Source organism: Mesitornis unicolor, unplaced genomic scaffold (genome assembly GCF_000695765.1).
Source record: "Mesitornis unicolor isolate BGI_N332 unplaced genomic scaffold, ASM69576v1 scaffold3710, whole genome shotgun sequence".
NCBI lineage: Eukaryota > Metazoa > Chordata > Aves > Mesitornithiformes > Mesitornithidae > Mesitornis > Mesitornis unicolor.
The window spans coordinates 16,541-30,806 of record NW_010156151.1 but is presented as its reverse complement, the minus strand read 5'-3'; the positions used below and the strand labels follow the sequence as shown (position 1 = coordinate 30,806).

Sequence of the window (14,266 nt, the reverse complement as noted above, 5' to 3'; positions counted from 1 at the left end):
CAAAGAACAACAGTCATCTGGGATTTGTGCAAGGGTCCGTGCCACGGATTGCTGCAATTAATCTTCAAAACATCCCAGTTCAGACACACACAAGCAAGTCTTTTCACCTGTTACTGGGATCAAAAGCATTTCCATTCCCTACTTACAGGTGGTAACATTGCCAGTAATTGGAAAGGAGTCCCCTTCATCATACACAGACCAGACACTGATAAAGTATTGGGTCAGGGAGGACAAAGGTGTCAGGACAGTAGATGTTGCAGTGCCAGGAACCTCTACCTGCAGTGGAGGAGTTGTAAGAGCATTAGGGAAGCAGCATGGGGACATTAGGAGAAGGGTTTGTTCGTGGGTGATGACGGCATCCAAAGTGCCCATAAGCCCTCCATAAGTCCTCCATAAGGAGACTTCCCAAGTTTCTTTTCCTTCCACCTCCCCCTTGAGGACCTACCTCCTTCTTGAGGACTCCCCCCTTGAGGGCTCACCTTCCTCTTGAGGCCTCACCTCCTCCTTGAGGCCCCATCTCCCCCTTGAGGACTCACCTCCCCAGTGTTGCTCCCTCTGCTAGACACATAGGTGACACGGTGAGCTTTCACGGCCGGAGATGCAGCCTCCCAGCTGACTCGAACGGATGCGTGGCTGAGTTCGGAGAAGCTCAGGTATTTGGGAGGACTCAAGGCCACTGAAACAACAGTTTGTGACAGCACCCTGAGGTTTCACAGGCTGCACTTTGGCAATGACACCAGTTGCCTCCTGCTGCTTTTAGATGAATCCACCTTGAACTAAGATTCATTCACCACATGGGAAAATACTCTCTTTATGTCACTACCATACATGTCTGTGGGATGCCATGAAAGGCTACTAGGGCCTTAGTTGAAGAAACAGCCAAATAATTCTCTTTTTCTCCCAAAACAACAAACACCTCAGGGAAAAGCTCTTTTAGAATTTCTCTTACCAAGGGAAAACCACTCCTTTTTCACAGCTCACCATGTAATTAGAGATCCCCTCGGGGACCAATATTCACTTAAGATCAGGCAGGGAAGAGGCACCTTGTTTACAAGCCACATGCACAATATGGGAAGCACCTCATTTCACACATCTCTCCTGCCTTAAGTGTTTAAGAACGACTCCATCAACAGCAACAGCACTTACGGGTTGTTTCCTGGATGCTGGCTGGGTCACTCGCATCTTCCCCATACATTGCGTACACCGCAACAGAGTACTCTGTGCTGGGTGACAGACCCTCCAGCAGGACCTCAGGCTGGGCCACCTTCACCTGTCAACAGAGAGGTGTTTTGGGGGTATCCTTCAGTTCTGGAGTACCTACCAGTGCCCTCAACAGAGTAAGATCTTACAGATTAAGGTCTCTGGTTATGCTAAGGGGATTCCTCCACTTTGAGACTTCACCACTTGGGCAGGTGTTTTACAGTGGTCAATTCTCTGCCTCTCTTCTCAAGGGCTACCAAGCACATTGAGGTGACACACCCCCATGTCCTACCCTGGTCTGCAGAGGTATAAGTCTCTTATACAAAGAGGATGCGGTTGTTGTTTTGGGCTGTGAGTGGCATGTGAGAGATGTGATCCCATTTCTCTCAGACACATGGAAAGCTCTTGCAGAAGAGCCGCCTGCTGCCACCTGCCGCTAATGCTGGCCACAGCTCTCCTCCTCCACTGCTCACTGCAGAGATGCACCCCAGGGACTCTGAGGAGTCTGCACGCAACAGAGCGCAGTTTTATGCAAGGCTGGGAACATTTTAATGCTGGTTTTGCAGACATTCTATCGCCTTACAGCATCGCACTCTTACAGTGTGTTGGTCAGGTAACAGCAGAAACGTTCTAATATGTTAAAATACAATTTAAAATGTTGGTCTCCCTTCAAACATTCCTAATCTTAAAAAAACCCACAATTATGCACTGCAAACTGAGTAAAAGCATTAACTGCTCTGTTTTGAAAACCATCTTGCAATTGCTCCTGTTGCTGTGCATTCATGAGGGGGATTCGAATCAGAGAGGCAATGCATCTTCCCCCCACTCCTCTTTTTTTTTTTTAATTCATTTTCTCAGCCTACAGGTACTCCAAGGAACTCAATAAAGTGCACATATTACAAATGGATCTTAGATGTTTTAAGGATTTTCCATTCATTGACCATTGTTTTATTCTTCTGCAATGCCATAGGTCTGCTTTTAGAGGTCAGCGAAAACAGCCCTAACAATTTTTTATCTAACATTTTAAGATAAAGCAAAGACAATTTATGTACAGGTTATAGCAATTACACTTGGGGCTGCAGAAGTGCAAGTTCAGTGCCTGGGTTTCCGGGGGCCCAGTGATGTAGTAATTTCTCTCCCTATACTTTAATTTCCCACGTGAAACCCTCACAATTATAAATCCTTTTGAGATAAACCATTAAAAAATAATTTCCATGAAAGACGTTGCTGGCAATAGTGCTGACACTTAAAAATAACCCAACCAACCAAACACACAATACCAGTTCACAAAGGATAGAGCTGGAACTAAACTCAGCCCAGACAGAGAGAAAATGTTGTCGTTATTCTCATGAACTCTACCTCTGTCGTGTAGTCCTCTGCTCCATCAGGGGCTGCGGAGCAGAGCACCAGGTACTGCGTGGCTCCCTGGGATGCCTTCCAGCTCAGCCTGATGCTGTTGTGGCTCAGCTCGGAGACGCGCAGGGAGCGAGGGGATGACAAAGGTACTGAAGGGAGAAACAAGGCAGGAAAAGGTATCTTCAGTGTATGAGGGTTGAGACAGCTTAAACCCCAGAGGAGACCTGGCTTTGCAACAGCTTCTGCAGGCTGGTGGACATCTTCCGCACATATGACACAGTGGAGCTCTCACTTTACAGAGGGTAAGTTTAATGCATTTGGAGCTCAGGGATAGAAAAGTGGCAAGGAGTTACAAGATATTATTTATTGTTATTTATTGACATGTTATTGCCATGTCAGGGGGAGCTCAACACAGTGGTCCCCTTTGCAGAGTGAGGCTGGTGGAAAGGGGCCCTTGAAGGTCTCTGGTACAACCTGCTGCTCAAAGCAGGGCCAAAGTAGAGCAGGTTACTCAGGGTCTTGTCTGGTGAAGTTCTGGACATCTCCATGGATGGAGATAGCTGTAGACAGACTGAACTTGAGAGAGGGGCAAGAGTACAATGGCAAGCTCCAGTCTGAGATGGTTGCAAAGAAAGAGCTTTATTTCACCCATCACAACCACGCAACGGCGCAATTCTCTCTACTCACGACCTACATGTGGAGGTGACGCCTCTCAGCCCGTCCCCAGCAACTGTGTCGTAAATAGGAAACACCGACACCAGATACTCCGTGTGTGAGGTCAGATTGGAAAGCTGCAAAGAGGAGACTGCTCCATCTAAAACCACCTGAAAGCACAAAGGAGGGCTGTCAAGATGGGGAGGTGCTACCCACTCTTTAGTAAAGGAATGGCCGAACTGTCCTTCCCTGGCAAATGTGGCTTCACTGTGGCAGATTTGTGACCAGAAGACACGAAGTCCAGTTGTCCTCTAAACTTTGTGCCAGTTAGCATCTTCCAAAAATAGAGAGATAGGAGGCAATAAGCATTCCTATACTTTAAAGTAAACATCAAGCACAAGACTCTAATAGTGCTCTCACTGAAATCAATGCAAAGCCATCAACAATTTGGATTTACTTTTCTAAGTCATATCCATCCCAGATGAGCATCCTTGAACAGCTCTGTGTACCTGTGTGTTCTTTTTTGAGTCAAAACAGATGCTTTAAGGAGGGGATAATACATAAGAGAAAAATCAGAATGGCTTGCAGTATTTCTAGAGAGACAACATTTATCTGATGTCCTCTTCTACTTTCTGATCCTATCAACTGGCCACATTTAAACCCAGTGTGCATTGAATTTCATCTCTGGCTTTAGCTGATGCCCCACAAGGACTGCACCTCTACCTTCCTCTCTTTGTCTACTCAAGTTTGCTTCAATTCCCAGCCACCAGGGCAGACCCTGCAGTCTCAGATGATCAGAGAAAGGTGTCTCACCTCTTTGGGGACACCACCCTTCGATGGATAATACACAACCCGATATTTCTTTGGTGGCCTCAGAGGAGGATTCCAGGTCAAGTGCATGCTCTTAGAGGTCACAGCTGATATTTTGAGGTCAGTTGGGCTCAGCTGGGGACCTGCATTCACAGGGATATCTTTCACAGCGCTGCCTAGGAGTTAAAAACAGAGTTACTTTCTTATATGCAGACTTCTCTTGCCAAATGTACTTTCTAGCTCATAAATATGAGTGACATTTTTCAAATAAAGCTACAGTCTCTTTTCCTACAGAAACTGTTCCAAACAGCTCCAAAATAAATATTTAAAAACTGGGCATACAGAGAACATAAATACTCCATGTATTTTGCTGGGTGCTGGGAATATTTTTTCCAACACAAGTCTGAAATTTTGGCTGTAACCAAAACATGACCCAGCTTTCCTCAATCATGAAAATTTGCCAAACTGAACAAACAAGTTATTTTGGATGCTTTTTTGAGGAACCTATGTTTCTTTAGCCTAATTTGCATCCTTGAAAAATGTCTTAATTATATCAAACAAGTACAAATTAATACGGAAGAATCAATTTATTTGTATGCCTCTCCAGAGCATTAAAATAGAAGTATGCTTGAAAGTTAGACTTCCCCATTCTCCTTAGGCCAATCTTAGAGCAGAGAGAGATGGAAATAAGTACATAATATTTCTCTTGAGGACCTAAGCTAACATCTGGAGTGGTTCTTCATTCTCTTGTTCATCATAGGAGCTGCTCTCCAGCAAAGGAAAGAAATAGGCTGTTTGGCTTTAACTTGAAAATGCCTTGGAGATCCACCATTTAAAGTAAATTGGGGGAAAAAAAATGTGTTTAGATGTTTTATCATCTCTTCTTCCTACCTCCACATTTCCTCTGTACACTCTCTATTCTCCAATTAGCTCTTTTGCTTTTTCTGCCTCTTCTTCATTGGCAGAAACTCAGAAAAGGAGACGGTTACAACACATTTATCACATCATATGATAATGGAAGAGTGAAAAGAAGTCCCCTCAGTAATGGTAGTTAATCTTATTAGGTGATTCTATACACCAAGAGTTATCCAAACCCCTGGTAAAACCAGCAGTCGCCTGAATTGGCTTAGAGGCCAAAAGCAAGTATCTACACCAAGAGCATCAGAATGGAAACATCTACAGGTAGCACCTCTCCATGACTTGCTGGAGTCTGCAGCAGAGCAGCAGTGGAGCAAGAGTGGAAGAACTGTACCCAGACTTGTAGAAGACAACAAGGAGGAGAGACAACAGTCAAGGAGAGACTGGCCAACAGATTGCTGTGGCAAGGACCACTGTCAGGCAGCAAAATGACTGAGCAAGACCAGTGCTGAAGGAGAAGATTTAGGTAGGGCTAAATCAGGGCTAGACAGGGTGGTGGAGCTCATGGAGGTAAAGGTATGAGAAAGGGTCAATCCTAACAGCAAGGAATATGGATGGCAAGCAGAAGGAAGCTCAGCCTCCACTGAGGAGGTTTCACTTCACCTGCATTTTCCCTGTTGCTCCTCTCTTTGATCCTGGTGCACAGGACCTGTGTGAGCCTGCCAACCAGGGAGCCCAGCAGTGGGAAATCCAGCACGTTGTACACCGTCAGCTCCAGCGGCTCCGAGGCCACCTGCTTCAGCTCTGCTTCATCCGCGTTCTTCACCCCTGCAACCAGAGAATGAGACTGAGAAATCTCCCCAGAGAGGAGCAGCTCCCACCTCCTGACTCTGTGGTGTCTGTTCAGGGGCAGGATGGGTTCACCATCGTCCTGCAGAGCTACCCAGTATTTCCAGTGTGGCAGTAGTGTCTGAGAATGGCTTTGGGCTTTCCTGCAGGCCAGCCTGGGAAGGACTTCCAAGTCTGTGGGCTTAGAAGGTCATTCGTGGCCTGGAGGCAGTCCAGTGAAACCTCCTTCTGTTTTCCTGCCCCCTCATCACTTTCAGGCTTTGCTACCAGGAAGGCAGATATTTTCCACCCTAAGAGGCAGTTGGCATAAATGGGGGAAGGAGGGAATGAATAAACAACAATTTTATATTTATGAGGCGCCAGCACTCCCCACAGAGAGTCTGTTGTTCACCAGAACATCACAAGGCCTTTCAAGAGAGTCAGGGATGAGCAAAAAGCAAATCATGTGTTTAGCAGGATTTCACCATCACAGAGCATCCTCCATCCCTATCCTTCTGCTCCCCATCCTCATTAACCCTCTGCAGACCAAGCTCCACAGCATACAACTTATTTTGCTTCCCAATGCTAGGCTCAGGGTGTTCTAGCATCGCCCAAGCAAGTAATGCCCTAACATCACCCAATCATTGCCAATCAGAGATCCTGCCTGGTTTCTGAAGTCCAAGACCATTACATTAACAGCTTTGCTACCCACCTTCTCCTTTTATCTCCAGTGAGAACCAAGGTGCTTTTGAGATTAATACTCAGGTCCTCACGTCTACGGACCAAACAACATGATCTTCCTCTAACCAGAGAGGAAAGGCAAATACTCCAGCCAGGAACTGATCTCTGAGTGATTTCAGGTACACAGATGTTATTCTGTTGGGCTGCACAACCTACACCTGAGGCTCAGCAGTTCCACTCAGTCCATGAAAGGAATCATCGTGCCAGCCACTTTTAGCTACACAGCCCTATGCAAAAAACCCTTGCTTGTGTGTTCCTGACATAAATTAGCACTTAAAGTTTTAGGGGTTGCAATTTTAGGATAATATTCTATGTAACTTTATTGCTCACATATTAGTCTTTAGCAGACTTGTGGAGTCATCAAGGACTGCTGCTCAAGGCCACTTTGTGTCTCATTATTGCTGCTGGGTAGTGAAGAGCAGATAATGTTATTATTCAGAGAAATGGAAAGCTGTGAGAGGCAGTAATTATAAAGGAGGTCTCCTGCCCTCCCCAATACAATGTTCTCTTGCCTAATTCCACAGCTGAGAATATTGTTCTTATGGCACAGGTCTCTGAGGCTCACAAAGGTCTTTAGATGGGAAATGTGAAATCTCTCATGTGAATGAATGCTTTTCTAAAAAAAAATAAAAACACCCTTTGAAGACACTGCCTGTGCTGTATAAATGAGTTAATTTTCATCTTAGCCACAATGTAATGAGATCTTAGCTACTACCTTAGCTTTACAGGCTCAAGATGCTTCTATCAAAGTTGAGGGAACATAACCTCAAAAGTGGATTGGCTTTATCCTACAGCTTATTGATGGTTGTGATCTTACCAATGGCAAATATCTCTATGCCCAGGCTTTTCAAGGTCTGAGCAGCCAGGTTGGCATCATCCTGGGATTTTCCATCAGTCAGAAGTATGACCAGCTTCTCAGCCTCCAGCCGGGCACCAGCATCTGGTTTCAGATTCTGCTCCAGGACGTGGGTCAGTGCCAGACCTGGGGACGAGCAGAGATGGGTGCTGTGCTACAGCCTGGCAGACAACACTCCCCTGCCCCACTCTGCTCTTTTCTCTGCCCCCAGTAGCCTTGGTCCCCATGGAGGATGTCACTCCATGGTGATGGCTTCCCCCACTGCAGTCACACAGATCGAGATGGAGTTACCTGTAAAGGTGTTGCCGCCCTTGTACCGCAAATTCCTCACAGCCTCCAGGACCTGGTCCCTTGTAGAATAAGCACTCAGATCCCACTCTGTGCGGGGATCACTGCTGTACTGGGACAGCCCTGGGGAAGGCAAGAGCTATAGGCATCATTCAAGCCAAGGTAAACTGCAAGAGGAAATGCGTTTTGGGGAGGCGGTGTCAGACTTGCATGGGAGAATGCCACAGAATAACGAAAGGGAGTGGGGGTGTTTAGATTTGGTTTCTAGCTCCACTACTCTGCATGGTCCTTGTCATGCAGGCAGCAAGGTGACCCTTCAGACCCCACCAGGTACAGTGGCATCCCCAGTGTAGCATTGCCACTGCATCTGTCTGTGCAGTGCTGTGGAGGCTGAGCACCTCACCAGGGGCAGGTAGCAAATCCTAAATGTATCTCAGCACCCACACCTGAGCTGGTGCTGCGCAGATGTTGCTTGTGTTCACCGTGCAGCTATTTCTCACAGCCACTAGAGGCCAGAGCTTCCTACCAGATGGGAAAAGCTGTCAGGAGCAGCAAGCAGGACCCCACTCTAAAGGAATAAAAGCTCCTCAGAGGAGCCCATAACCACAGGAACAGAGACCAAGGCTTCTTCAAACATGGATTTCCCGAGGTCAGGAAACAGGAAAGTGTCCTACCTACTCTTATCTTGTCTTGGGCAATACTGAATGGGGAAATCAAATTGCTCAGAAACTCCTTAATGAGCTTGAAGTTGTTGCGTCCGATGCTCCAAGATCCATCCACAAGCAGGACAATATCAGTCATTGCAGATGTGTCGCACTGAAACTGGGAACCTGGAGGGTATAAGGTTTGAAATTGAATGCAGCAAATGTAATGGAGGAAAAAAATGCTTCAGTTCCAAGATAAAAAGAAAATCTGCGTGTAAGGCCTTGTCTGGATGGTGGATTGGACCACCTGGCAGCCTGACGCATCCTAACAACTTGGAAAAACCCCGTGGCTAAGGCTAACCCATCTCAGTACCAACTGAGTGCTGCACAGCTCCATTTCTGCAAAGAATGGGTTAAAGCTGTCAGGAAGTGTGTGCCTAACCCAAGCACTGCTCTCTGCAAGCTGTCAGCTCCATTACATCTCAGCCCCGGCCCAGTGCTTCCCTTTTATCTAGCCTAAGTCTCCAAGAATTGCAGGTGATTGCTTAATTCCATTCCGTCACGAGATAACCCGTGGGCTATAATTATTTCGTGGCTTTATATTAAATCCAATCTCTCTGTAAAAACCTGCTGGCATCACAGATACTCAAGCCTTGCTTTTCTCCCCACCCCAGGCCTGCAGCTTAACAGAGGATAAGATAGGGCATGTTGCTGATCAAATGCATCTTCCCCAAATATTTTTTCAGGTGGGGGACTTTTCATCTTTGGTAGAGGGAAATAGGTGATCCCAGCAAGATTCAGTGGGCTGCAAAGAGGTTGCTCTCCTGTCTCTTTTCTCAGCAATGGATTCCTACTCCGGTCTCCAGGGACCAAATGAGGATTCTCTGGCCAATCCCATTCCCACCAGTTCAACATGTGGAACATGAACAAGTTCAGGAGGAGGAGCAGGTTGGGTAAGGAACATCACTGTGTGCTCCTACCCTTCTGAAGGCTTGGAAGGTCCATGGCTAGGGAGTCTGTTGAAGGACAGAAACTCTTACACGGATCTGTCAGAAGCAGAGGGACTTGGCAACATGAATAGAGACAGTAGTGACAAATCAATAAATTAAACTGTCTGCAAGGAATTTTTAGCCTAGCTTCAGTTTTTCGCAAAAATCTGTGTTGTTCTGCAGAACTCCAGAATTCTTCAGTGATTCCTGACAGTTTCCCAAAGCACGACTGAGCAATTAAAAGCACTATCAGCAGCACTTGTACTCAAAAGTTTTGGTGACAGAGAGTGGGACGGAAGGCTTGCATTCAATGAACTTTAGGGAAAATGGTGCATGTATGAAACCCCTCTCACCTCGCCTCAGTGAATCTTTCGTGGGCTTTTCTTTTCCTAGAGACTCTCTCTCCGAGCTCACAGGAGTGCGCTGGGATGATCTTGTTGGTGTTGGTGTTGCTCCTGTCATGCTGACCTCTGCACTGGGCTGGTTTCTTGTGGTTTCTCCTGAGCCTTTTGACTGAGTCCCCTTCTGCCTTTTCTTTTCAGCTCTGTCCTTTGCTGTGCTCCAAAGAGGAAAAGAACAAACATTGTCCCTAGCTGTGTTATCCCCATGAAACCTGCTGCAATCTTCAGCTGATTTCAACCACATTTCACAGAGGTATAGGGAGCTCAGAGAGGAATAAAGTTCTACAACCTTCTGCAAATAGGTAGCTAAGTAGTGGAAACCATCATCAATCATGCCTCTAAGTGGGCTACAAGTGGGCTTGTGAGTTAATAATATAATATCAGCAATGGATCACATAAAAAAATTTGTCCTTCCCGTTGTCTCTCATGATGAAAAAGAATGAATTTTTATAAAACATAAACCAGAGGAAATGTACCATGGCACCCGATACCCAGTGGACTCTCCTGACCTCAACAATCTGGGACTCAGAAACATCCTGCATCAGTGCCAGCCTTGTTGTATAATGGCCCCGATGGATCCTTCTTCCATCACCATCTATAAATGTTTCTTTGAATCCATGCAAACCTTGATGTTACACACATGAGAATCTATGCAGTTATATGCAGTCGTCAGCCATAGGGGAAAGCTCACCCTTTCTTGTAGGCCATCCACAACCTAGGAAATCAGGCACTGTCAGCCCAAGTGCTTTGGGAACATCTTGTTCTCAAAGGATCCACTCTCAGTTGAAAGCTTTGATTATGTCTGCTTAATCTGAATACCTGTCAGCCCCAGGAACGCATGAATGTGCTTTGCCAGGCTGGACAGCCTGGCTGGCATGAGGGGCAATTATCTTTACATTGCTTAATGTTTTCCTGTAGCTCAGAAATGCACACAAGAGATGAGACCAGGCTGGCATGTCTCATTGCATGTCCCTGATGAAGTAGGGGTTGCAGGGGCAGGGTGGGATCGGTTTCAGGGACATCTGTGCACCCACCTGGCTGCGTCAAAGCAGTGTTCAGGGGTGGTGGGGTGGCCTCTGCCACCCCGCTGTGCTCAGCTGCTGAGCTTCCCGAAGAGGTGAAGTTCTTCCCTGAGGCAGCTCCTGAGTTTCTTCGGTTATTTCTAGTCTGGGATGCATTTTTTAGCTCCTCTACTGTAGGAAGACCAAAAACAGGGAGAGAGAGTCAGTCTAGACAGGTCTGTGAGTCACAGCCCATCCTTCATCCCCTGGGTCTTCATCTTGCTTTCTAACCTTCCAACCAAAATAGTAACAGAGTTTGTGCTTGCGGCAGAGTCTACAGAGCAGACTCTGGAGGATGAGCTCAAGAGCCACATCTCCAAGAGCCTCAGGAGCTCTGAATGGTAAAATGTAGTACACTACTTACTCACAAATTTCCTCTTGGCAAACAGGGCTTCCTGGGAGCCGTTGAGCACGTAGACCTGCAGCGTGTATTCCTTGGTAGGGCTCAGCCCCCCCACTGTGGCTTTGGGTGTCTTAGTTTTCAGCATGACTTCTTGCTCCGAGTCCCCTGAGGTGGGATGAAACCACAGTTCAGAGACTGTTAGAGCTCAAATTTAAGTTGACAGTAGCAAAAGCACTATTGAAATGCAGGGAATGTCTGACTAGAAACTTCAATCGACTCCTATTTCTTTTTTAATTTTGTGGATCTCTGAATTTTACTCTTTTTTCCAATCCAGAGTTAAGAACATTTGTTTTGTTTTGTTTTTAATTCCCTGATACATGCCCAAAATGGAAAACCAGTTTCCATCCAGCATTAGTGCAAGTCCCACCAACTTCTGAAGGAGTTGCTGAGTGAAAAGCCAGCCCTCAGAGGGTGAAGACTGAGCAAATACTAGTAAAAACTGCTTGTGAAAACATCCAACCAACTGATGTGCTCGAGGTCATACGTGACAAAGTGAGGAAGTGGCTCAGACTCTTCTTACTTATCCCAGCCACTCTTGGTGGTCTACAGGCTTTATATTACGGAGATGGATGTGTTTCTGACACCTCCATCCCTGTGCTCATGCCTAGGGCTGAAGATGGAGCACCCCAGCCTACGCAGAGGGAAAGTCTCAGGCATGTGCTGGGAGCTCCAACAGGGATTTCCTGCATTCCTGGGATGCTCATCGCTCTCCACTGAGCTGAGGGTCAGGGAAGGAATGAGAAACCTCCCGCTCCTGCTCAGGAAACAGGTGGGGGCTGAGCTAAAAGTGGGTGGATGATAACAAGAGCTCTGCTGCACGCACTCCTGCCTGGCAGCTCCCTTCTCTGGCTCACTGGGAGAGTGGCAGTGATTGAAAACCTAATGCCAGATAAGACTAAGGCTGCCTCCAACCACTGCTCCCCACCGAGGGACGTTGTGTCCTTCTCACACCACTGGGTTCAGTGTCCGAAGTTAGGGAGAGCTGGAGCTTGGCTGGGCAGGGGGCTCAGCCCCACACACACAGGGCTGAGGATTTCTCATCCTGTGTCCCTGCAGGTGTGGGGAGAGCTGGGAGCTCCTACAGAAGAACCAGACAATAAACCTTTCCTCAGCTTTTTTCTCACACAGTTCCAGAGGGCAACACTTCTGGATAAGGTTTTCCCCTAGGATGAAGAGAGGTTAATTTCATCTCTCTCTCATGAATGAGTGATGGAGCGATCAGTGTCTGCACTGATGTGACACTACAGACTGCTCTCATGATGGCCAGAAAGGCTTCTTGTCTGTACTGAGTGTACAGCCAAGTAGAAAGTTTTGATCTAGGTACTCAGCACTTGAATCCAGAACAGCCAGCAGATAATTCCCTCTCTATCACCTTAAGGTCTAAATAATACTCTTACTGTTGTTTTCCTGTTGTCCACCACTCAAAAAGTGGAGCTCAGTCCCTCATACACAAACCTCTGCTGGGTCTGATGTCCAGTGTGTTAGCACATACCTGCCATGGGCTTTACCCGAATTTTGTAGCCGTTGATGCTGCCTTCAGTCTCTTTCCATTTCATTTGGAGCCTGTCTTCTGAAAGTACAGTGAGTTTCAGCCGGCCTGACCCTGGGGAGGAGGAGAGGTGTCTGTGCTGTTACAGGTGCAATTCCTCCCTCTGCACGTGTACACACAAAACACCACACACACCATCTCCTCTGTGGCCATGGGAATGGTCGCCTTCACCAACAGAACCTTCATCAATCCATGCGGGTCCTCAGCATCCCCTAATGAGGCAGCAATGTGCCCTTGAGCCAAGAAGGCCAATGCCATCCTGGGGTGTATCAGAAGGGGGGTGGTTGTAGGTCAAGAGAGGTTCTCCTTCCCCTCTACTCTGCCCTGGTGAGACCGCATCTGGAATACTGCGTCCAGTTCTGGGCCCCTCAGTTCAAGAAGGACAGGAACTGCTTGAAAGAGTCCAGCGCAGGGCTACAAAGATGATGGAGGGAGTGGAGCATCTCCCTTATGAGGAGCGGCTGAGGGAGCTGGGGCTCTTTAGCTTGGAGAAGAGGAGACTGAGGGGCGACCTCATTAACGTTTATAAATTTGTAAAGAGTGAGTGTCAGGAGGAAGGAGCCAGGCTCTTCTCTGTAACGTCAAATGATAGGACAAGGGGCAATGGGAGCAAGCTGAAGCATAGGAGGTTCCATGTAAACATAAGGAAAAACTTTTTCACTGTGAGGGTGCCAGAGCATGGCCCAGGCTGCCCAGAGAGGTTGTGGAGTCTCCTTCTCTGGAGACATCCAAACCCCTGGCTGTGTTCTTGTGTGACTGCTCTGGTGATCCTGCTCTGGCAGGGGTTGGACTGGATGAGCTTTCGAGGTCTCTTTCAACTCCTAACATTCTGTGATTCTGTATTGAGACTTGAATAAAGCTGCAAACAGGGAAAACAGTCTGCCCTAGAAATGAGGGCTTTCTCTCCACCCCTCATATCTTGGAGGACTCTCCCAGGAGCTTTTACGCAGGATATTTTATTTCAGCCAGTGCATTTAGTGCAAACATCTGAAATGGGAGGGCAGCAAACAGATAAAAGGGCTTAAAGAGGCTCTTCAATAGCCTTGGGCTGCTGAGAAATACAGAAATTCCCCCAGTGATGAATCCCATACTTCTGCAGAAAGATCTTTTCAAAGGCAACTCCAAGGACCAGCTGGGTTTGGAAAGGAAAAAGAAAAAAGAAATAAAATTCGATAAAGTGTAAATAACAGTTCCTGTCAGGACCATAACTCATGGGCACCAGCTTGTATCAGTTTGCTGCAGGGATCAGCAAACTAAATGACAAATCCCGAGGAAAAAAATAGCATCAGACAAGGAGGTAAAAAGAAGAAAGAGCACAGTCTCTTATCATCTCCAGATTTCACAGATACCTTTTAAGCCCCAGCTAGACATCTGAACTCATGTGTCACTCTTCGACTCAGCGATTCCTTGGTAAATCATAACTGTACTGTCATACAAATGTTGCCATATGAAAATTTTTCCCTTGACTGGCTGTAGGATGGCAAGTCAGCAGATTTGTCTCCCCTCCATCCTGATGCTGTACCTACAGCTGCCTTTCCAGCAGGCAGCTCTAATTTGCAATGAGTGAACATGTCCTTTGCCTGCACAGTGAGCATCTATACTCAAATGCCCACCCTCATTTGCAGTTG

At 46.9% G+C, this 14,266-nt stretch overlaps 1 protein-coding gene across 1 annotated transcript in view; it reads right to left on the bottom strand.

The window, feature by feature from the left end:
- Positions 1-14,266, bottom strand: part of COL20A1 (collagen, type XX, alpha 1) — a 46,430-nt gene that overhangs the window by 30,718 nt on the left and 1,446 nt on the right. The window contains exons 2-15 of the mRNA XM_010180382.1: positions 12,582-12,692; positions 11,051-11,194; positions 10,660-10,818; positions 9,578-9,778; positions 8,266-8,421; positions 7,595-7,714; positions 7,265-7,429; positions 5,542-5,706; positions 4,024-4,196; positions 3,251-3,380; positions 2,560-2,705; positions 1,147-1,270; positions 537-676; positions 147-276 (exon numbers count right to left, since the gene is read on the bottom strand). Of these exons, the coding sequence (XP_010178684.1) occupies positions 147-276; positions 537-676; positions 1,147-1,270; positions 2,560-2,705; positions 3,251-3,380; positions 4,024-4,196; positions 5,542-5,706; positions 7,265-7,429; positions 7,595-7,714; positions 8,266-8,421; positions 9,578-9,778; positions 10,660-10,818; positions 11,051-11,194; positions 12,582-12,692 (2,064 nt within the window). The remainder of the gene's footprint in view (positions 1-146; positions 277-536; positions 677-1,146; positions 1,271-2,559; positions 2,706-3,250; positions 3,381-4,023; positions 4,197-5,541; positions 5,707-7,264; positions 7,430-7,594; positions 7,715-8,265; positions 8,422-9,577; positions 9,779-10,659; positions 10,819-11,050; positions 11,195-12,581; positions 12,693-14,266) is intronic.